Consider the following 23379-nt stretch of genomic DNA (forward strand, 5'->3'; position numbering starts at 1 on the left):
TAATGACTTGGAGCATCTTTTCATATGACTAGAAATAGTTTTAATTTCTTCATCTGAGAATTGTCTGTTCATATCCTTTGTTTAGTCCTTGTTTATTAAAGGACAGCCAAGCTCTATAGCTGCCATGGTATTATTAGGCATTTCTTATTTTTCAGTCGGACGGCAGTCAACAAGCATTTATTAAGTACATTCTACACTGGCAGGCACTATACTAAACACTAGGAATGCAGAGGAAAGCAGGGAAGAAAAAACAAAAATAGCCCCTCCGCTTTAGATTGTGTGAACAATCTTTACAAATTTTACATATGTGTATATTGTTTGGAAAAATTACACCTATAGTTTGTAAGTAGTTGTATGTGTTTGTGTGTGTGTGTGTGTGTGTGTATAATCTATATAAAGGAATGTATCTGTGTATGTGATCGCTTGAAAACAGTCTTAGGGGAAAGGATTAAGATTAAGGAACGTACCTGTCCAAAGAGAAAGAAGTTTAGCTGACACTTAAGAGGAAGTCTACTCAGGCTAGCAGACAAGGAGGTAGAAAGTTCCTAATATGGGAACCAGCCAGTTGAAACAGCCAGAGCCTGGAGATGGACAGTCAGAGGCCATTGTTGCTGGATTGAAAGCAGGGGCCAGGTTCTGAACAGTTTTAAAAGCTTAACAGAGGGTTTTATATTTGACCCTGGAAGAGTTGAGAGTGGTGATCAAAGTTAGGGAGAACACAAAGATGAAAGAAATGGCAGCCCAGGACAGATGGCTTGTGGGTAATAGTGACAAAGAGAAAGGACCTCTCGGTGCTGATTTTTTCTGTTTTCTTTGTCTAGAAGAGCAATCTTTGTACTGAATGGGACATACACAAATATTGGAAATAAGGAGTTAATAGCCAAGATAAACAAGGAGATTAAATAAGAATGACCTCTGGACCCAAGTCACTTGGCCCACATGAGCTCAGGACTCAGGGTACTGAATAAAACTAAGGGGTATAACTGCTGAGCTGTTGTCAGTAACCTCTGAAAGACCAGAGGGTAATTGAGAGTGTGAATTGTTAGGCTTGGCTTCTATTTCTAGCAAAAACCTAGAATAAATCATTAATTTCAATCAGGACAATGAGATGGGTACACAGTGCTGGACTTATAGTTAGGAAGACCTATGTTCAAATGCAGATTTTGACATCTGGTGGGTGGGTGACTCTGGGCAGACCACTTAATGTCTACCTCAGTTTATTTAGCTGTAAAATAAGGATAATACCCACCTTCCAGGGTTCTTGTGAGAATAAAATGAGATATTAATTGATTTACAAACATTAAAGCACTATGTAAATGCTAATGAGAATTTTTTATTTTATTGAATTTTTTGTTTTTTCTGTCACCTTCATTTTCAATATATGCTTCCTGACTCTAATCCCCTGAAAAAAGAATAAAGAAAAAAGAAAAAAAGTATTTGAGCAAAACCAACTAGAATGTCAAACTAATTTGAATGTATATAAACTACTCCCCTTATTTGTGTAAAAAAAGGAGGTAAAGGTATATTTCCTTAACTCTTCTTTGGGGCCTACCTTGGTCATTATATGTAGTCTACTTTCATTTTAATTACAAAAATGTACTCAATATATTTGGCAGTGTATTATTAAGAGAACAGTTACTGAACACCTAGAAAAGGACATGGTGATTGCCAACATGCAGCCAGGGGAAGATTACTGTGCTAGTTTACTATTGACAGAATTGTGAATTGCTTCAGTCATTCTTGAAAATGATTTTTAATTCTAGAGGGATATTTCCCAAATTACTCAAAGCTTTTGAAGCAGAGATCCCACTACTAGGATCTTGTCCCCCAAAAGGTTAGAAAAAATCAATACATATGGAAATAGTCATAGCAGCAGTACTTTTGATTATAAAAAGCTAGGGAAAAAACATTTCTCCATTTATTGGAAAATGGCTAAACAAGCTGTTATATGAATGTAATGGATTATTAAGGAATGATGAATATGAAGAAATCATCCCCCAATACTTATTTACATATAATGACCACAACAATACAATTAAACTAGGCTTTGAGAGACAATACAATTAATTGGTCAGATGAGAAATCAGAGTGAATAGGCACATCCTTTCTGCTTGTAATCAAATTGACTTTTCAGAGAGTGTAATTTATAGTGGAGTTTGTTTTACCATTCTTTGGAAAATATCAGTATCAAAACAACATATCAGTGAATTTAATAAGTAGGATCCAGCATGGCTCATTAGGAGCTAGCTCTTCCCAAGTTTTTTTTTTTTTTAAGACAGTTGCTAGATTGGACAGTTGTGAGAATATTATTGATAAATATACTTTATATCAGTGATATAATTTAGCTACATTTTAACAAAGCATTTGGCAGTCTTTTGTTATATTCCTTTTTTTTTTTTTTTTTTTTTTTTTTTTTTTTTTTTTTTTTTTTTTTTTTTTAAGCTTTGTGGTGCCTTTTGACTTAATATTGTTATTAGCTCCCAGCCTTTTATGATGGGAAAAAACCCAAACCAGTTCTTCTCTTTTGATATTCTTTTATCTGACTCTTCTTATTCCAGCTCTCACTATGTCTTGTTCTTTTTGCATCTGTTCTTTGTGCTCACCATGACATCTCATCCTTTTATCTTTTAGGACCTTGCCAGACTTGTCACCCTTGCTCTGGCTTCATTTCGCCTTCCTATTGTGAATCTTGTAATTGTTCCCCTTCTCTTACTGTCGCTTGTGCCTTTTCAAACACCACCATGGAGCACTTCACCATTTATTTACTTCTAAGTGCTATTAAGCAGTGATCGAGGAAGTCATGTAAGAGTGCTACCTGGAACCACTACCCATTCATCAGCTAACTCCGAGGCTCTGACAAGTCGAGGATGACTGTGTGATTGTGAATCTAGGTGACTAAAAGGATAGTACTCTTAACAGAAATAAGAAAATTCAAAGTGGGGTAGGTCTAGGGGGAAATACTTTGTTTTGGACATGTTGATTTTGAGATGCCTACAGGATGTCTAATTTAAAATGCCCATAGTCTCCAGCTTCTCTTTCAGAACTGATGCAGAGAGTTGATGATGGTGGAAAGTCGGGAACTGCTGTCCCAGAGGTTCTTGTTCAGGGATGGAATAGAGGGACTCGGAGGTCCTTCTAAACATTCTCTAGTCTTTGATCTGGGCTTAATACTTGACCTAGTCAGAGAGTGATGCCCTCGGCGAGTAGCACAGCAAGTTCAGCGGTCCTGACCTGCCATCAAAATCTTGCTTATTCTGGTGGCAGGGCTTTGTGAGACAGCAGTCAGGGAAGATTCACCGCTGCGGCTGGCCCAAGGGGCAGTGGAGTTCCTCACGAGGAGGATAAATCACATGACATTGCCAACAGTGGCTTGTGTTCAAAAATGGAATAAAAGACCTTGAGAAAGATTTATATCTGGAATAGGAGGGAGCCTAGTCATGGGGTAAAAAGATGAACCATCATGATGCGGAAAGACTTAGCAGAGTAGGGAAGGCCTTTAAGTAGATCCCCCAGAGGAGGATTGTACAATTAACATGAGTGAGAAAGAAGATGTCAGTGTATTGTGATCTGTGCCAGAAAGGGAAGTGCCTGTGTTGGTGTCACAGCTCAGTGATAGCACTGATCCAGCATCAGACAAGCAGGCCAAGGGACTTGTATTTAGCTTAGTCTATTATTATTTCATGCTGAGATTTGTAGAGCTTAATGAGGGCATAGGGGGTTTTGGTTTTATTTTTGCCTTCCAAAGTATCACTAATAGGAGTAATTCTTCAGGTAATGAAGGTGGCCATTTGTTCATCCTTGCCCATTCTGTATCGCTCTTATTCATGTTCTCTCACAAATTCACAACATAGTCACTTGAAATACATGGAATCTTGAATCTTCTTCAAATTTGAAGATGTTCATTCAATACATCATGAAGACATAACTGTCCATCAATTATCCTTTCTCTTCTCATAGAACTAGTCTATTTTACCCATATCTTTTTCCTAAAATATGATTACTAGAACTAAACATAGTCTGACATAGGACAGAGACCACTGGTACTGTCACCTCCCTTTAGCTGGACACTGTCCTCCTATCAGTGCAGGCTAAGATTGTATTTCTTTTTAGTTGTTATGTCACATTAGAGACTCAAGTGGAATTAACTTACAGTTCATAAAACTCCCAGATAATTTTTTATAAGCTGTTCTCTGCCTATGTCTTTCCTTATCTTAGATGTGTGAAGCTTTATTTAATTCATTTATAAGACTTTACATTCACAACTATCATTTCTTTTTCCTTTTAAACCAGTATTCTAACCTGTTAGTATCATTTTGGGGATTCTTACTTTGTCATGCAACATGTTGGCTTTATGTTACTGAAAATTAGGTAAGCATGCCATTTATGTATATCTAAGTTAAAAATTGTGAATAACTTATTCACTTTTTCCTGAGGCCAAATTTTTGTCATTGAAAATCAGACTTTATATCTCACACATTCCTCAAAGTTATCTTAAAGTGGACAAAGTTCCATTCAAAACAGTGCCAAGGAATTTCTCCATAAAGTATTATTTTTCTTGATTCAGGCATGATGTTGCTGCACCTCTAAGTCCACACTCTCAAGAAATTTCCTGTTACATCGACTATAACATTTCCATGCCGGCCCAGAACCTTTGGAGAGTGGTGAGTTGAAAGAGAATTTTCTAGATAGTACCTAATCTGACCTTTTCATTTTGCACATGAAGAACGTGTGGCCCAGAGGGGTCATTTGACCCAGATCGCTGAGTAGGAGCACCACCAAGTTTTGAGTTGCACAACAAGTTGTGTTCTAACTCTTGGCCCAGTGCTCTTTTTATTATGTCAGATATTAAGTGACATCATTTTGAACAAGAGCCTTTTGTTGATAAAGTTAATAAAATTATTGTTAAAGAGTACCTCCAAAAACCAGTGTTACCTTATTCTAGGATAAAATACAAACTATCATGTTTGGCATTCAAAGCCTTTCAGTCTGGCTGCACCCTCTTTTCCAGACAGATTTCCCATTACTCGCTCTCATGCACTATATATGTGTCTCATGCACAAACTAGCCTATTGTGTCCTTAGGAAACAAGGTTCCTGTGTCTTGGGCCTTTGGAGCCCTTGTGTCTGAAGTGCTCTTCATCCTTTCATCTTCTAGAACTCCTAGCTTCCTCCAGAGCTCCCCCCATCTGCAGGCAGCCTTTCCATATCTCTCCTGACCCTTCAAATGACAAATTGTATTTGATTTGTGTACATTTTGCCCCTTCTGCCCCTCACCCCCTGGTAGATAAGTTTCTGAACAGGAAGGACTGTTTCAATTTTGTTTCTATATCTCCAGTGTCAAGCCCAGTGCCTAGCAGGCAGTGAGCCCTCAGTAAATGCTTTTTGAATTACGTTGAATGGTATATTTGAACCCACTGTGGAGATACAGCTTGGGATGGCAGAAAGTACACTGGACTTGCACCCAGAAGATTCTAATACTTGGTTTCAAATCTTGCCTGAGTGCTGTGTGCCTTCTTAGAGCTTTAATGTTTTCATCTGTAAAGTGGGGATAATAATACTTGCCTTAACTACATCATTAGATTGTTTTGAGGAAAGTGCTTTCTCAACCTAAAGTGCTTTACAAAATGTGAGCTGTGAGAAGAATTCTGATTTATGGTTCTAATTAGAAATCATATTCATTTACTTAAAAACCTACAAGTCCATTCTTGCAGTATGTTTACAGGATGAAGTGAGGTTATTAAAAAATAAACAGAATATTTTTTCTTTTGCCAAATGCTTAAGTAACTAAAGTCAAATCCAGCTTCAGAAATCTTTGTGCCAGCTGTTGACAGCAACTGATTTTTGCCACTCCCTCTTCACTTAAAGAAGTTTAAGAAATCTATTTATTAAAATAGCTTGGTTCCTTAGCCTTCATTTGTGAGAAGATAGTACAGAAAATCTAAAATAGTAAAAAACAAAAAAACAAAAAACCCAAAACTTCAAAATGTGCCGCCTTGTCTTTCCCAATTGGGCCACAGGCCTCTGTGTACAGCCTTGAAGAGTCATCCCTTCTAAGTGATTTACATTTGCATATATGTTAGGGCATATGCTAGTGGTAGCAAAAAGAACTGCCTGTTGTCTTTGAGTGCCAATTGTAGGATCTGATGATTATAGCTTTTTTCCCCCCTCTATTGAACCTATGATTTAATTGATATATTAGACTCCTGATAAGAAAACTTCCTTTAATTGTACAGAACTGTGCCTGCTTTGAGACTTGTAGTCTGGGGAATTGTCAGGAACCCTGAGAGATTCAGGGACTTGGTCAGTCACACAAGCCCATACAGGGCAAGTCTGCCTGACTCTGAGGTCAGCTCCTTCTCTACTATGCCATATTGCCTCTCTCATAGAAGGCCTTTGAACCTTCTGCACATGAAAATCACAAAACCCCTGGAGAAGAGAAATGCAATAAGATCTGATTTTTTTTCCCTAGGATATCGTAAACCGTGAGTCAGATTCAGATATATGGAAGACTATTTTGTCAGAAGTTCGGTTTGTACACGTCAACACTTCAGCTGTACTGAAGGTAAGGCTCTCATAGTTGAAGGACTCCTGTGTTTTCCTAAGCTGTAGGGTATACAGTTTCTTCTAGCTTAACTTTTCAGTCTGAACAAGCTTTAAAAAGGCAGAGAAAATACAAGGGAATATTTTACCAAGATTTTTTTTTTTTTTTTTTTTTACCCATGTAAAATTGAATCTGGTTCTATTTCTTTTTTTAAAAATCTTTTTTACTAATCCGTTTTGTTTTTATATTGCCCTTTTTTTCTGAGTATATCCTTCCCCTTCCCTTATACAATCATTTTATGTAACAGATTTTAAAAGAAAGAGAAAAAAACATTTCCATAATACTTAACCAGCATATCAACTAAACCCAATGTTATGCACCCATAATCTTCAGCATTTCTATAAAGAAAAAAGTAAAATTTTTCTTGTTTCTTCTTCAGGGCCAAGTATAAGCACTATATTTACAAAAGGTTAAGTTTCTGGTTTTTTGTTCTTTTCCTTCATTTTGTTTATATACTTTCCTGGTTCTGCCTATTTAATGCTATCTCAGTTCTTTTAAGCCTTTCTCTGAATTCTTCATATGCTTCATTTCTTACAGTTCAGTAATATTACATGGCATTTGTTTAGGTATTTCCCAATCATACTGTATTTTCAATTCTTTGCTCCATCCAAAAAATAACTTATATGAATAATTTGGTGTACATAGGGCCTTTGTTTCTGGTTTTGATCTCCTTAGGATTTATGTTTAGTAGTGGGATTTAGTCAAAAGATGTGGACATTTTAGTTAACTAGCATAATTCCATACTTTTCTCTAGAATGTTTGAACTCTTCCATATTTCTACCAACAATCTATTAATTTGTCTATTTTTTCCACAATTCCTCCAAAATCTACTATTTCCATCTTTTGTCATCTTTGCCAATGTACTGGCTAAACGAGCCTTTTCAATGTTGTTTATCTGAAACCATGAGATTAGTCCTTAAAATGCACCTTTTTGAGAATCCTAATACTTTAGACCACTTGTGGCAGATTTGGGAAATTTTTCTTTTTCAATACCTTCTTTTATTTTGATTTCCTCCCCATTCCTAGCTAAGTGGGGCATCATTACCTGACTGGGGTTATTGGCAGCTGGAGATCATTGGTGAAAAATCGGTCAAGAGCTATCACCAGAGCATGTTATGGAATGTGGAGGAACACCGATATGGGAAAAGTAAGTTCTGAATGAGTTATGAATTCTATATTAGTATACGAATTTTTTTTGTAATAAAAACATCAGTGTAAGTTAGTCCTGTTTGGGAAAATCATATTTTTTATCTATACATTTGTTTAAAAAAAAAAAAAAAAGATAAATTATTGCATTCTTCTGAGAGTTCTGATGCTTTTTTTTTTTTTTTGCTCTCACCATGTAAATATTTTTTCCATTATCTCTACTTAAATTTCAGAACATTTGTGGCCCTCCAAAAGAAAACCAAAGTTATAACTAAAAGTCTTTTTAATTATCATTGGAAAAATAACTGATTGCTTTCAGTGTTGGATGAATTTTAAGCCTGAGTGAAATATAAATTCATGGTTCTCTCAGCTGTTAATTTGCTGGAGGGGAGTTTACCTTGAATGATACAGCTTTGACCATGATTGGCTCACTAATCATTTGGAAGCCAAGAGGTGGGCTTTAAAAAAAAAAAAAAAAAAAAAAAGTTTAACAACTTCTTTTCATAGATGAATGACTAGCCTATTTTGTAACTCTTCAGGCCAGGAGCAGAAGGAGAGAGAGTTGGAGTTGCATTCCCCTACTCATATTGATATCAGCAAAAACCTCAGTTTTATGGCCAGATTCACAGAATTGCAGGTGAGTGGGGTGGGTAGGGTGAACTTGGGAAACAGTCTGCTTGCTGGGCACTGGCTAATTATAGCACTTTTCTCTACTAAAAATTGCCTATTGTGCTTTGTTTAAATAATTTATTGTCTTGTAAGTTCTGAACTAAAGATCTAGGAGTTCCATGTTCCCTTTTAAATATAAGTAGAAAACAGAACTTTTGTTGATCCTTCAGTTGAATTGGGCTACATGCATGGTTTGAATTTTCTGCATGTAGGATTTGTGATATACTTGAGAAGGAAGATTGTAACTGTGTCATAATTCATACTTTGCTAAATGGCATATTTGACCTCCTTCTTAAGTGATCAAATGGAAACTTTTAGTTAGCTAAAATTCCAAAATTACAGAATGTGAGAAGTGATAAGGATCTCTTAGACATCATCAGTCTATTCAGTCTCCTCATTCAGCAGATCAGCAGAAGAAACTAAGGTTCACAGATAAGTGACTTACTTATTCATTCACAAAGCTTGTTCATGATATAACTGGATCAAAGAGCTGAGATCTAGATTCCCTTGATGCTCCTTATCTTACCTACTACTCCATGTTGCTTCTCTCTGTAAATGTAGAAATGGATCCCTGCTAACATATAGTGACTTAGAAAGCCATATGTTGGCATTTGTTAAACATTTCTCATTTACATTTTAATTTGTTTCTGGTTCCACTCAGAAGTTTTGAAGGCCATGAATTTGAATATCTTTAATCTAGAATGAACTTCAAGCTCTTATGAATAGAAGAATTGCACCCAGTATATACCCTTAAAAGATCAATGTTAAAATGATCCAGGAAATCCATGAACAATTTCTTGATCATTATGGCATTATAATATAATAATATAGTATTATAATTCAAATCTAGCATAACTGCTTTATTTTAGTGGAAGATGCTCACATTAAGGAGTGAAGAAACTGAGCACAAGTACAGTTCCTCGCCCCTGGAATGGCTCACACTAGAGACAAATATTGCCTACTGGCTACATCCCAAGACCAGTGTAAGTGGGAAAATGGAAGGGACATTGGATGCAAACTTCTAACAAACCACATGAATAACTTAGTGATTTATATCTTTAAGAATTCCATTGTGACTGAATTTTGTGTTCGAGCCTTATGTTTCTTTTCTTTCTTTCTTTCTTTTTTTTTTTTTTTTTTTTTTTTTTGAATAATTTCCTTTAGGTTTATTGAAATGAGTGACAAAGATAATGAGATTCTTTTTTCTTTTTAATAGGTTTATATTTCTTTTTTTCAGTCTCCATGCTTTTATTTATATGAATCAGAACAATACTCATCACTTTACATCTTAATTTATAAAGCATCCTTAGTTGTATTATGGTGCTAAAAACATTCTCAGGAATAATTCATGAGGGAAAGTTTACCTTTTCTGACAGAAATCTGAGTAGTATCAAATTTCCAAATACTAACTATGCCTATGCTATTTAGCTGGTAACACCTGAAAAAATATGCTGTCCATTGCCTTATGTTTCTTTAAAGCAGAGGTCTGTGACTCTCTTTAATATACTCATTTGGGTAACTAAAAATGAAGACTCCTCCTAAACAGTTTTACCATATTATGCGCTATGTACCGAGAGCTTTATTTTGGGGGAGTTTTTGGTTGTTTTTTTTAAAATATGCCCAGTGGTAGTGGAGAAATATAGTGGGAGGGACAGATTTTTTTTTTTTTTTCAAAGAAATAAATGTAGCATGAGAATAAAAGGTATTAATACAATTCTTAAAATTAAAAAAAAAAACCTCACTTCATACTGTTTGGGAGCATTGGTTATGTCTGAAAATGTATGTTTCTGCATTTCTTGTCAGGAAGTGAATGGTACTGTGTCTCATCTTCCTTTTTGGGGATTCTTGGTTTATCATAGCATTGTTCAGAATATCAGAGTTTTTTTAAAGTTGTTTTTCTCTATAATTTTCTTAACATTTTATAAACTTTCTCCTAGTTCTTAATTCACTCTACATCATGTCATGAGATATTCCCAGATTTCTCTGTGTCCATTTCATTATATGATATGATATGATATGAAAATATCCCATTACATTCATATATCACTGTTTAGCTCCTCCCTTAGTTCCTGTTTTTTTTTTTTTTTTTGGGGGGGGGGGGGCTACAAAAAGACCTGAATATAGAAGTAAGTATTTTTAATAAGTTTTGGTGATTTCTTTTGAGCACAGACCCTTCTCATGGCATAGCAGTGTCAGAGGGTGGGACATTCTAGTGATTGTCAGCATACGTCCAGATTGCTTTCTAGGATGTCTGCATCGGACCAGGGCATAAGTGGATCTGTTTTAAGATAAAGTTGGACCTGAAATAAAGAGAATGACATAGGCAGTGTTTACAATAAAGGCCTAGAGTTTATAGGTGCAATTTTCATTAAGCCTCACTCAAATTATCCTGTGAAAAATTGTCAGAAAATACTTATTAATTTTTTACTCTGTGTTCTTCTTACAGAAATTCCTTAAGGAACAGTCTGGGTTTTGGTTTTGTTGGTTTTTTTTCATTTTCTCTGCCCTCAGTATCGTCTGACAGTTGCCTTAATCCTTATATTGGAGGAAAAAAAAGGACATCATTTTTAATATACAACTTACTCGTTAGTTTACTATTCTGTAAAGCTGAACACTTGGCTACTTTTAGAAGCCTGACTAGGAACTGTTTTCAGATGGTGCTAAAAATAAGTGGATTTTTTTATTTAATCATTTTTTTTCTACCCTATATGTAAAAGGCCAAATGGCCAAGGTAATGCCCCATGTGTTTCTAGGCTCAAATCCACCTACTTGGAAACGCTTTGACCTGGTCTTCAGCCAATATTGCCACTTTGGCCTATGTGCTTCTGTTTTTCTGGTATCTGCTCAGACGGAGGAGAAATGTTTGTGACATCCCTGAAGGTAGGTAGTTTTCTTTTTTTTTTTTTTTTTTTTTTTATTTGTTCTTTTTTCATCTTAGTGAGTTTTCAGTGTCCCTTGAGGTGACAGTCCTAAAGCAGAGGACAGTGAATCTCCTCCTGGTAAATTTTCTGTTTCTTTTTTTTTTTTTTTTTTTTCCCCCAGGGGGATTTGGAAATTCATTTCCCACCCTCTGTTGCAAGCTTCTTTGTTACAGTGCTGGGTAAACAAGGGAAGAAAGAGTTTTCTTAGTGGAGGCACGTTGTGGCATTCAGCCTAAGGATTGAGCTTTCTTGGTGCAGGGATTTTATATCAATTCAAGTTGGAAAAAATGGGCTCTGGTCAGACATCCCACTTTTTCCAGAGAATTTGGAAAGGAAAATGAAATAAATTATTTCATGTTTTGTTACCGAAGTCTAAAGAGAATTAAATGACTCAAGTAGGCTAAGCTAAATTTATAAAATAACTCACCAGAATTTGCATTTTCTTGTTTTTCCTCCTTGATTTTTCTCTCTCAGATTCCTGGTCATTCTGGGTATTAGCTGGGACTGTGTGTTGCGGAGGCTGGGCTGTGAACTATCTTCCCTTCTTTCTGATGGAGAAGACGCTATTCCTTTACCACTATCTGCCTGCTCTCACCTTCCAAATCATCCTACTCCCTATTGTGCTGCAGCATGTGATCGAATACCTTTGCAGGTATTTGGGGTCATGTGTAATTTTAAATAACATTCGTTTTGGGAGACTGTCAGAATGAAAGCAGTTTCCCATTCATTCAACAAGCATTTTTATTAAACATTTGCTATATACAAGGTTTACAGAGATAAATAACACATGACACCTGCATTCAAAAAATTTAGTCTAGGAAAAATATTCATCTACCTCTCATGCTAATAACTGTGATACAGGGCAGAAAAATGTGAGACCTGCAAAAAAAGAGCTACAAAGTGCCATAAAGGTTCAGACAAGTTGAATAGAATAATTCCAGAGGGCATGAGCTAAGTCATAAGAGCAGCAAAGCAAAAGATTGACGTAAAGGAAAAGGGAATAGTCCAATTTGGTTGGCTGCAGAGGCGGGAGTGTCAAGTAGAAAGTTAGATTTTCTTAGCAGTAAAAAAAAAAAAAGATCAGAGCAACCTTTCAAAAAAAAATGGATCTGGCATATTTTTTCAATATATATTGCAGAAGAGAGAGATTGATAGGTATTGAGTTGAGATGAGATTTTAAGCAAGAGCTTAAACTAATTTAGTGGTGGTGGGAATACAGAGTATGATGGAAATGCCGAGATATTATAGATTTAAAATTGACAATTTGGAGACAGATTCAATGTAATCTATAATTAATAGTAAAGAATTGGAGAGTTCCAAAGTTTTGAGCCCAGGTACCTGGGAAAATGGTAGCCCTTGGTAACAAAAGTAACAGTGAGGAGGAATGGATTTGAGGTGCATTTAACTACTCCCAGCCAGGAGTAGTGTGTACACACTCATAATCTCTGCTACTAGGGAGACTGAAGCTGGTAGGTTGCACAGTGGTAGAGCTAAAGTCCATCATTAAGCTTCTACACTAAGTCCAGCATCACTATGGTGGGTTAAATCAGAAGCAGGGAGGAGGCCTAAGGAAGGGCAACCAGCCCAGTTGGGTAAGAAACAGAACAGGCCAAAACTATTAGTGAGATCAAGACTGATTGGCCAGTACACTTACAATAAAAAAAAAAATCTGGGGAGACCCAGATTCAAACAACAAAAAGCAATCATTATTCTTTAGTAGCATGAGCTACTCAATACTCTTTGGAGGGGCAGCAAGAGACAGTAAAAAGAATGTTAATCACACTTGGGTTTGGGTTTGTGTCCTGCCCAGCCACCAGTTGTGATGTCCTAGAAAGGTTACATCTTATCTCTGAACTGGTTTCCTCATTTTTCCACATCCACATTGTAAAGAATTCTTGAGAACATACAATGAGATCCCCTATGCAGAAATGTTTTGGAAGCTGTAAAGTAACTGTAAATATTTATTAATTAAGAATATATCTCTCATGTATATTTATCTTCTAATCCCACAGATCCCAGCTCCAGAAGAACATATTCAACTCTTTAATTATAGTATGGTTTTCCTCTGTGTATCTGGTTTATCACACATTTAGCCCACTAATCTATGGAGATCAATCTCTCTCAACAAACGAACTCAAGGCTCTGCGTTGGAAGTCTAGCTGGGATATCCTGATTAGAAAACACTAATGGAAAAAAAAGAATAAACTAATGGAAATCTGAGATAGGGGGTGGGTTAAAGTAGAAGAGATCTTGTTTGTTTCTTTCTTGCATTTATTAATGAGCAAAGCTACTCTGGAATTGAAGTAGTGACTGATGAGTTCCTCACCTTTAATTGCAGAAAGAAGTAACTGAAAACTTCACATCTTAATTTTTATCATTTCATTTCACCATTAAGAAGGCCAATTAAAAGTTAACTTACATTTTGAGCAAGGATGTTTTTTCCTGAAAACTGAAAAGACTATTTCCACTGACTCATGTGACCCTTAATTGAAACAAAACTGCTTTTCATTTAATTGATTAACATAGTCATGCCCTCCAACCTTGACCGAGACAAAAAGAAATCATATAGGCCAAAAGAACTAGAGTCCACAATCAAACCTACAATTCGGCTTTTTAACTAGGAGGTTACTGGTAATTGTAATAGTTGTTATTTTCCAGTTCCTCCTTTGGCTAGACTCATGCTGTCACTAATACTTCCTAAATCAGAAGCCATTCCTGAATGATTCCATTTTCCCAGTCTGTGTGATGGGAAGGTAAGTTACTTTGGGTAAAAAGCCTCTTAAGAGGTTTAATTTAAGTTTTCTGACTAAAAGATGAAAAAACACAGACTATTATCTTATTATGGCTTTGGTATTTTCTAAAAATCCTTATTATAAGATTTTGTTCTAGGGTGGCATTATGTTAAGTGAATGAACATGATCCCTAATTGAAAGTGTTAGTTTCATCTCTGTAATGCCTCTTTCTGAAATCTGATTTATGTTTACAAATATAAAAATAATTTTAAAGAGACAAATGAACACTATTTGGTATTTGTTTATTAGTCCCAAAATGGTACATTAAGCAAGACAAAGATTTTAGGTAATTACAGTTTGGAAAAACAAAGTATCTCATATTAACTATAATGATTTATGCCTAACAGAAGAAAACCACAAGTGGTTATACATGAGGAGATTGAATATAAAACAGATTTTATCTATTTATATGTGCATACATATGTATACATATACATTCTATATAATGTACACATATATATATTATATAAAGGGAATTGAACACTAGTTAGAAGGGAAGCTTATAGAGAACCATATAGACCAAAACATTCTCATATGCGCAATTCAGTGCTAGGTCATATGGGATAAGTGGTACAGAAACTAGAGGGCTGATTTGTGCAACAACATTCATTTTGAACCTCTAAATTCCACTGGGTAACTTAGCTCTAAGGAAAGCATGCACCTGACATGGCGATGAGTAATATAGCGAATTGTTTGGCGGTAGGTAGCATGTGTCCCAGGACAGGTAAGCTTTTGACTTGGCAATTTCCGGTTATAGACAGAAAGAGTCAACAGCCTTGTGTGGAGCTATTTGCTTGGGCATTGTCTACATTCAAGTGAAAACCACACAGAACTCTAGAATTATTTGATTGACTGGGCAAATCTTGATTCTGCAGTAACCTGTCAAGCATATTTATAAGCCTTTTAGGTCCCCAGTAAACACATTCAAAATAGCAGATGCTCTCCTTTATACTTAATAGAAGTTTTTTTTGTGTCTTTCTTTTTTTTAAAGTGCTTATCAACATTCCCACCTCTGCTTATTAACTTAGGAGGAAAAAAGACGTTTCTATGTGGTTCATGTTCAGGTCATACCAGCCAGAGCCAAGACCCAGACCTCCAGTCTATTTCTTAAATTTATTACTAGCATTACTTCTGGGAGCAAGCATAATAGGTTCATTCATGCAGATGAAGGGCAATTTTCAGGTGGCCCAAAGAGATTATAGAAGCCTTCTGAATACATGGAAGATAACATCAAGAAGGTCCTTTTAGTATTTCTCACATTTAAGATTGAATAAAATTAACTTTTTTAACCTAAATGGTTAAATAATTTCATCTTATAATCATTTTGTAACAGGTATTAAAAGAGTAATTCTAAATACTGAGGGTTTTGTTTAAAAAAAAAAAAAAAAAAAAAGTAACTCTAGACCCAGTCATTATACCAAGGAAGATCTGCCCTATAGGCTGATTAACAGCCTCCAGCTCCTCAGTGGGGTCTGCTGCTAGACTCCAGGTGGGATCGTTTACCAGAAGTTAGAACAACAGCAGGATCTCCAGGCTCAGGAAATGTTCTCTTGTAGCTCCGCCCATTTGGAACTCCCCGCTGCCATTTGCAGATGTCCCCATTCAAAATGTCCTGAATATGCTGTACAATCAGGTTGATGGCAACTGCAAAAGATAAGGGGACAAATGTGGTCCCGATTGTCTAGAGGCAGCAATAATAATTATTGAGTGCCTACTATATGCTAAGAGGCCAAAAAACCAAAAACCAGTTCTGCCTTCAAGGAACTTACAGTGTAATGAGAGAGACATGCAAACAAAGTTTATACAGGATAAATAGAAAATGATTAATAGAGAAGGCCCTAGAAGTAAGAGGGCTGGGAAAGGTTTCCTATAAAAGATAGGATTTGAGTTGGTACTTGAATAAAGCCAGGGAGCAGAGTTCAGTAGGTAGAGATGAGGGGGGAAACATTCTAGACATGAAAGGTAGCCAGAGAAAAATGCACGGAACAGAAATAATGTCATTGTCACTTAACTGAAGAAAATATAGCTGGGAGTAAGGTGTAGGAAGACTAGGAAGAGCTTTGAATGGCAACCAGCATTTTATTTTTGCTTCTAGAGGCACTAGAGAGCCATTGGAGTTTATCGCTTGAGAGTGGTAATCTGACCTGCATTTTAGGAAAATAACTTTGGTTGGCTGAATGGAGGATGGATTGGAGTAATGATGCAGGTAGACCCATCAGCAGGTTATAATCATGTAGGGAAGACCAGGAGAGATAGTGATGTCCTGAAAATTTAGAGAGAAGAGAGTGTCAGGGACAGAATGATTAAGTGTCAAAGGCTGCAGAGAGGTTAAGGGGAATGAGGACTGAGAAATGACTGTCGGATCTGGCCAATGAGGTCATTGGTAACTTGCCAAAAAAAAAGGTTTCAGTGGAATAAGATGGGAAGCCAGAAGATTGTAAGGGGTTAAGAGTGAGAGGAGAGGGGATGGAATGGATCACCTGAACAAGCAGAGGGTGAGTTTTAGGGGGAAGGCCACTTGCCCTTGTGACTTCACATGAGTGAAGACTTGAGTAATAGAAGATGAGAGAGAAAGTAGAGGAAGGTCACTGTGAATGGTCTCAAATTCTTTCTCTAAAATAAGAGGCAGGGTTCTCAGCTGTGGTGTGGGAAGTTTGAGAAGAGATGAATAGGTCTGTTAGAGCCACTGTGGACAATGGTATAATGAATTGCTAAGACAAGGATTGCTTATCAGCAGTGAGGGGGCCCAGGAGAGGCCGTGTAGCATAAACATTGTTTTAAACACAATGGGTCGCACGATTTTCTCCATCTTTGTTTAGGGGTCCATGTACTGGAGTGAAGGTGGCAAGTTGTGGGAATTGTCCAAGGCTGAGGGTTGGCTGAGCAAAATCAATGACATACTGAGAGGGCTTAAGGATTCAACAGAGGAGGATAGTATACAACTGTATGGTTCTGGATGAAAATGAGTAAGTGGCTAGTACAAGGGGTCAAGGGATTGAAGATCATGGTAAAAATCAAAAGAAGAATCTATAAGGGAGAGCAGAAGTGAAAAGCCAAGAAATTAGGGTCAGATGAAGGGATTTTGGAGTTCTTGAACATGGAAGTAGAACATTTGTGGGTGATGGAAACATGAAAAGTCTAACCATATCCAGTATGTGACTAAAGTGGGGTGGAAGAGTAGCTCAAGGGAAGTGAGCAATGAGGGTATGTGAAAGAGAATCAGTGTATATACTGAAGTTTTAGTATGAGGGCTGGGGTGGCAATGGGGAAGGGGATTGTGAGCCACGTGTGAAACTCATTAAGGAACGAAAAGGTGCAACCTAGAGTCTGTAGGCAACAGTTACCAGGATTTTGACTGGGTTGGATTACTAGTGGAGAGGACTAGCATGAACCTCAAAGAGAGGTTAATGAGTAATGAAAAAGAAAGGGGAAAACCAGGAAGTCAAAATTGGCAGCAAAAATCATTTTAATTCTGTCACCTCTTATCAAGACCCAAGGGGGATGAATGTTCTATTAGCTCACTGAGAATAATCCCCACCTAATGGTTGTCTTAGAAAATTCTGCTGCCTGCTTCGATTTTATAACCAATATAACTCATTGAAATAAAGTTCTTTGTAATCAAAGCCAGTGGACTGGTGGCAAACTCTGGCAGATAAAAACAATGGGAATCAATAAGTGAACTCTTAAAATTTACACACTTGGCACTTTATTAATCATATTAATATCTTTAAGGAAATTACTTAAAGTATTCAAGTATTAAGAATTCCAGTTTTGTTATGTTTTAAAATGTTATTCAATATGTTTGAAAAGATTGCATATATGTATTGTGTATCAGGATAAAAGTAACAAACACAACAAAGGTGTTGCAGGCCCTTGGGCCTTTAAATCTGGGGGTTTTACATCAAACTATATAATTTATAGCCAAAATGCATAAAAATGTAGAAATTGCAGGCATTCAGAGGAATAAATGAGGTCACACGTTTTTCTTACCCATGTTGTCAACCCCTCGAGGGATGATCACATCAGCATACTTTTTAGTCTGGAAGACAAAATAATAGTTCTCATGAAATTTTTTCTAAGATGATTTCAATTTTCAGTGGAATTCACCCTACTTTGAATGTGATATGTTGGGTGAATGGCCTATGAATGGATATAAGGGTGATTCATTTGAGCCGCTCATCACTTTACCAGACAAAATGAGTCAAGTTGAATAGCTTTAGGGAAGCGAAAAGAAACAACTTTGTTCTCCATTGACTTTACATCATTTTCATTGCCCATGATGTTTCTTGTGAAAAATAATGTATATGGCCCATCTCTCTGTACTGCAGACTCAGCTTCAGGCAAAAATGAACTAAGTAAGATAGAAAGTCTCCAAACTGACCTCCTAGCAATCTATGACATTCTTCTACTCTGTTCTAACCAATCATTTCTTAACCCTAGAAGGAGCTGGGAAGCAATTGTGAATAAATACTCAAGTGTGGACACAGAAAAGTGAACTTCATTACAGGATGAAGTTTCATGGCACTGTGAGCAACACATGGTATGATAACTGCTTTTTGCCCCTACAACCTGGTCAGTCTTATTCAGTGGAACCCTTAATATGAATAGGCTGACTTATTAAATATATTTATGTGATCAGGAAAATCTGGAACTGCCAAGTTATTGATGGCAAATTAATTTCTGGAAGCAGAACCTAAGCACAAAGTGTTAGATGGGACTATGGATTTCATTTTTTAATTTAATTTTTTAAAAATTTTGTTTTAATAGCATATTATTTTTCCAATTACATGCAAAGATGGTTTTTAGCTTTATTTTGTAAAATTTTAAGTTCCAATTGAGTGGATATCCATTAGTTGAGGAATGGCTGAATAAGTTATGGTATATGAATGTAAGAAATATTATTGTTCTGTAAGAAATAATGAGCAGGCTGGTTTCAGAAAAGTCTGTAAGGACTTACATGAACTAATGCCGAGTGAAGTGAGCAGAACCAGGAGAATGTTGTACATAGTAACAAGAAGATTATGTGATGATCAACTATGATAGACTTGACTTTTCTCAACAATGTGGTGATTCAAGGCAATTCTAATAGACTTGGGATGGAAAATGCCACCCACATCCAGAGAGATAACTAAAAACTGAATGCAGATAATATATTCAACTTTTTGTTTTGTTTTTTCTTTTTTGTGCTTTTTTTCCCCTTTTAGTCTGATTTTTCAGACTAGTATGGACATATGTTTGAAAGGATTGCATATATGTATCCTATACCAAATTGCTTGCTGTCTTGGCGGGCAGAGGGAGAGGGAGAGATAAGAGAGAGAAGGAAAAAATGTTGAAAGCTATCTTTACATGTATTTGGAAAAATAGAATACTATTGAAAAAAAAATAAGATTTTGAATTCCAAATTTTGTTTAACATTTCCATATGAGTCATGCTGAGAAAGAAAAATCAGAATAAAAGGAAAAAATTAAGGGGGAAAAAATAAACTTTAAAAAAGTTGAAAATAGTATGCTTTGATCTGCATTCAGTCTCCATCCAAAGTTTATTGGAATTGCCATGGATCACTGAATTGCTAAGAAGAGCTACATCTATAGCACAGCTGATCATTACACAATCTTGCTGTTGTTGTGTACAATGTTCTCCTGGTTCTGCTAACTTCACTCAGCATCAGTTAATGTAAGTCTTTCCAGGCTTTTCTGAAATCTGCCTGCTCATCATTTCTTATAGAACAATAATATTCCATTACATTCATATACCATAACTTATTCAGCCATTCCCCAATTGATGGGCATCCATTCAGTTTCCAAGTCTTTGTCACCACAAAAAGAGCTGCTACAAACATTTTTGAACATGTGGTCTTTTCCCTTCTTTTATGACCTTTTGGGATAGAGACCCAGTAGTGGTATGTACAATTTTATAGCTCTTTGAGCATAGTTCCAAATTGCTCTCCCTAATAGCTGGATCCATTTGCAACTCCACCAACATGGCATTACATTTTTAAGGCTTGGCTACCCTGGACAAGTACACTTAACTTCCTAGTGCCTTCAAGAAATTCTTTAAAGCTTATTTGTAGAACTAATGACTATATGCCTTGGAGGGGGTGTTTCTTCACTAGTAGTTCCCTACACTGATGAAGTCACACATCTGAAGGAAAAAAAGTTTTCTAACATAAATCACCTTCATATTCTCAGTGTTTCTAATTTAGTGAACAGTGCTTACCAGTCATGTTAATTTTTAAATTTAAAATGTTGATAAGAAGTTAATCCCTTAAAAATATTCAAAGCAGTCTGACACCTCAGAGGCTTGACCAGAATCAGTATGGAGAAAAGAATTATTTAGGTCCCAGCTTCTTCAACTGTGAGTCACAATCCCATATTGGGTCTCATAACTATAATGCTGGGCTTGTGAAATTATGATTCATTATCAGTAAATGTTTGATATGTGTACCTATTTTATATGCCTACATACCTGGAGTAGGCAAAAAATTTCTTGGGTCGAAATTTCTTGGGGTTGTGAATGGAAAAGTTTAAGAAGCTTTGACTTAGGGGACTTGACATAAGGCCAACTACATTCTTCCCTCCATATAAAGTACATATAAATTCTTCTCTCCACATAAATTCCTCCATATATGTGTAAAATTGTACATAAATCCTTTGCTACATATAAATCCTTACACATAAATTGCATTTCACCTAAGACTCAACATCCCCCTGAAACTGGATAACACACAACCTTTTGAAGGGGAATACTAAATCTACGATGTAAAAGTTATTTTAAAAACTCTTAAATTCCAAGGTACCGGCAGGCAGAATTCCTCAAAGGCAGGTTTGACAAAGGTGGTGTACTGTGTTAGGATCTGCTCCAAGTCTCTCCCACGATTCATATCTCGGAGAACTGAAATCATAACAATTCAATCCTCAGACCATCACATGCGTAACTGCCCAAGGTCAGAATTCAAGAACTCCTGCATCCCCCCTTACCTCTACGAGAGAGTCTCACATCTGAGTCGGTGTCAACAAAGAGTCGAAGATGAAACATGTCTCGGATCTCTTGACTATAGAATACCAAAATGCCCTCAAACAGAACCACATCCGCAGGGTAAACCACAGTTGTCTCCAGTAACCTGCGAGGCAGAGGCGAGGAAATGGGACACTGCAGGAGAGAGAGGGTCACCGGGGCAGTCTGCACAACCAGCTTCAGTCCTGGGGGCACTGAATCCTTGGAAGGGGCAGATCACGAAGAGTCCACAGAAACCGACTGGGGGCAGGGCCTGCTGCAGGGAAGTCTTTGCTGTAAGCACCTGAGGAAGATCTAATGGGCTTGAAGCGCACAGCCCTTCCTCTGCCCTCCCAGAAACCACCCGCTTACCTGGAATGGGTCACAAAATCATAAGTCGGGACCTCAACGGTTTTGCCTTCTACGATGTGTTTCAGGGTCATGTGCATCAAGTCATTATCGAAAGCATCTGCGGAAATGGAACAAAAGGCAAGGGGGTGGTGAAAATCAAGAGGCTGTGGTCCTGGGTCGGGCCTAAGGCTGGCTGCCAGCACTTCCATGCACAGCAGGGCTGGGGCACTTCCCACACGGACAGAGTGATGCCACAGAAGGACTATCCTGCAGGTTCACAAGGCTTATGTTCCGCAGGCCACAAACACCTTCACCCAGACAGCCAGCGCTGGTACATAATCCTGGGGCAGAAAACCCTCATTTCTACCAGGGAGGCCCTTCTAGAGAAAAGTGCCTGTGGAGGGGCCCGCTACCCGCAGCCTCTGCTGCCCCTGGCCGGCTCTGCTAAGCCGGCCCTGCCGGGAAAGGGGCTGCCCAGTGGGGAGGAGAGGGAAGTCGTAAAGAGCCTGTTTCTGTCCCAGAGGCCAAACATCCTGCGGGGGAGCGTGGCAGGCCGAGCACCGGGGGCTCTGCTGGCTCGAGGAGCCTGGTCGGATCGGCCTCAGGCGCCCACGGACAGCTCGGCTGAGACCTCGACCCACTTTTGCCTGGGACTGTCCCAGACAAATCAAAGAAATGGGGGTGGGAAAGGGAGAAGGAGAGGAGAGGGGGGCAGGGGAACGGGAAAGCAGAGAATGAAGGGGGCGGGGAAGAAAGGCTGGAACGGGGCAACAATGGCTGGTGCTAGGCTCAAAGGCCTGGGTTCGAGTTCTGGCTCGGCCGCTTCCTAGCCGGGTGACGGGCTGGGACTCTTCCATCAGACGGGGCGGGTGTTCACGCTGCCCGCCTCCCCGGCCGGGGGGGAGGGAGCGCTCCGTAAATTAAAGTCTGTCTGGGCCGTTATTTTCTGCCGCCCAGCCACGGCCCTCCCGTTTCCGCCGCCCGACCCCCGGCCCTCCGGCACGGCCCCCCCGGGTGTCCTCATCTACCTGGGTGGTCGAAGTTGTACTGCCCCTTCAGCGCCTTGGCCTTCTGCTCGGCGGTCAGGACCTTATAGAAGCGGTCCTGGCTCAGGATGACCAGCTTGCGCTGGCGGTGATCCACTTCGTGCTGGCCCAGCAGTTCCATGATCTTCTCGCACACTGTGGACTGGGGAAAGCCGCGGGACCTGCGCATGGGACGGCCGCGGCCTCTCCCGGCCCTCCGGCACGGCCCGAGCCCGGGCTGCTACAGGTGGGCCCGGGGGCTCCCGCGGGGGACCCCGGGGAGGGCTCGGGCAGACCCGCGGGCCTGGCCGCCGGCCCGGGGCCCCAGCCCTGCCGCGGGTCGCGCCGCGGGCCCGTAAGGGCTCCACCGCGGGGCGCGGGACCGGCTCCTCGCCCCCAAACGGGGCTCCCCCCTCCCCCTCCGAGGTGAGACGCCCCCGCCTTCCCGCCGCGCCGAGTGCTTACCTTTCCACTGGCCGTGCCGCCGCTCACCCCGATCAGGAAGGGCCGCTGGTGGGGGCGCTCGGCCTCCGCGGCGGCCCCGCCGCCGCCGCCGCCGCTAGCCGAGGCCATAGCCAGCTGCGCTTCCCAGCATCGGCTCCCCCCCCCACCCCACCCCCAGCTCTGGCTGGCCCGACCGCCCCCAGAACAGAGGTCAGAGGCAGCTCCCGAGACTACAACTCCCAGCGGGCACCACGCGCAGGTTCTAGTTGCTAAGGGGTCCCCACGGCGCCGCGGAGCGACTCGGGACTTGTAGTCGGCTAAGGCCCGAGGGGAGGGCGCATGCTCCAGACGATTAAATGTCCCTTTACCTAGCCGACTGCTTCTCCGGTTACTGGCAGGCTGGGCGGTTGAAAACTCACAGCTGCCCAGGCTTGGAAG

General features: G+C 39.1%; 2 protein-coding genes across 6 annotated transcripts in view; one reads left to right on the forward strand and one right to left on the reverse strand.

Moving 5' to 3' along the window:
• POMT1 (protein O-mannosyltransferase 1) overlaps positions 1-14638 on the forward strand; it is a 41939-nt gene extending 27301 nt beyond the window's left edge. For all 4 annotated transcript variants that reach the window (XM_012553951.3, XM_031954868.1, XM_003757411.4 and 1 more), the window contains 8 exons: positions 4565-4661; positions 6469-6561; positions 7627-7747; positions 8286-8383; positions 9285-9398; positions 11169-11295; positions 11811-11988; positions 13349-14638. In XM_012553951.3, coding sequence (XP_012409405.1) covers positions 4565-4661; positions 6469-6561; positions 7627-7747; positions 8286-8383; positions 9285-9398; positions 11169-11295; positions 11811-11988; positions 13349-13523 — 1003 coding nt within the window. In that variant the 3' untranslated portion in view covers positions 13524-14638. The remainder of the gene's footprint in view (positions 1-4564; positions 4662-6468; positions 6562-7626; positions 7748-8285; positions 8384-9284; positions 9399-11168; positions 11296-11810; positions 11989-13348) is intronic.
• UCK1 (uridine-cytidine kinase 1) lies at positions 14350-23207 on the reverse strand. Of its 2 annotated transcripts, XM_031954872.1 has the most exons (8): positions 22963-23207; positions 22501-22660; positions 21494-21590; positions 21106-21248; positions 20925-21019; positions 18119-18167; positions 16273-16391; positions 15632-15772 (listed from the first exon to the last, which is right to left on the reverse strand). In XM_031954872.1, exons 1-8 carry the CDS (start codon positions 23068-23070, stop codon positions 15758-15760), a joined length of 786 nt encoding a protein of 261 aa, XP_031810732.1. In that variant the 5' UTR covers positions 23071-23207; the 3' UTR covers positions 15632-15757. The 2 variants fall into 2 exon arrangements, with proteins under 2 accessions (XP_031810731.1, XP_031810732.1); XM_031954871.1 differs by lacking the exon at positions 16273-16391 and having other exon boundaries at positions 14350-15772.
• Positions 23208-23379: the final 172 nt, after the last annotated feature.

Source organism: Sarcophilus harrisii, chromosome 2 (genome assembly GCF_902635505.1).
Source record: "Sarcophilus harrisii chromosome 2, mSarHar1.11, whole genome shotgun sequence".
Lineage (NCBI taxonomy): Eukaryota > Metazoa > Chordata > Mammalia > Dasyuromorphia > Dasyuridae > Sarcophilus > Sarcophilus harrisii.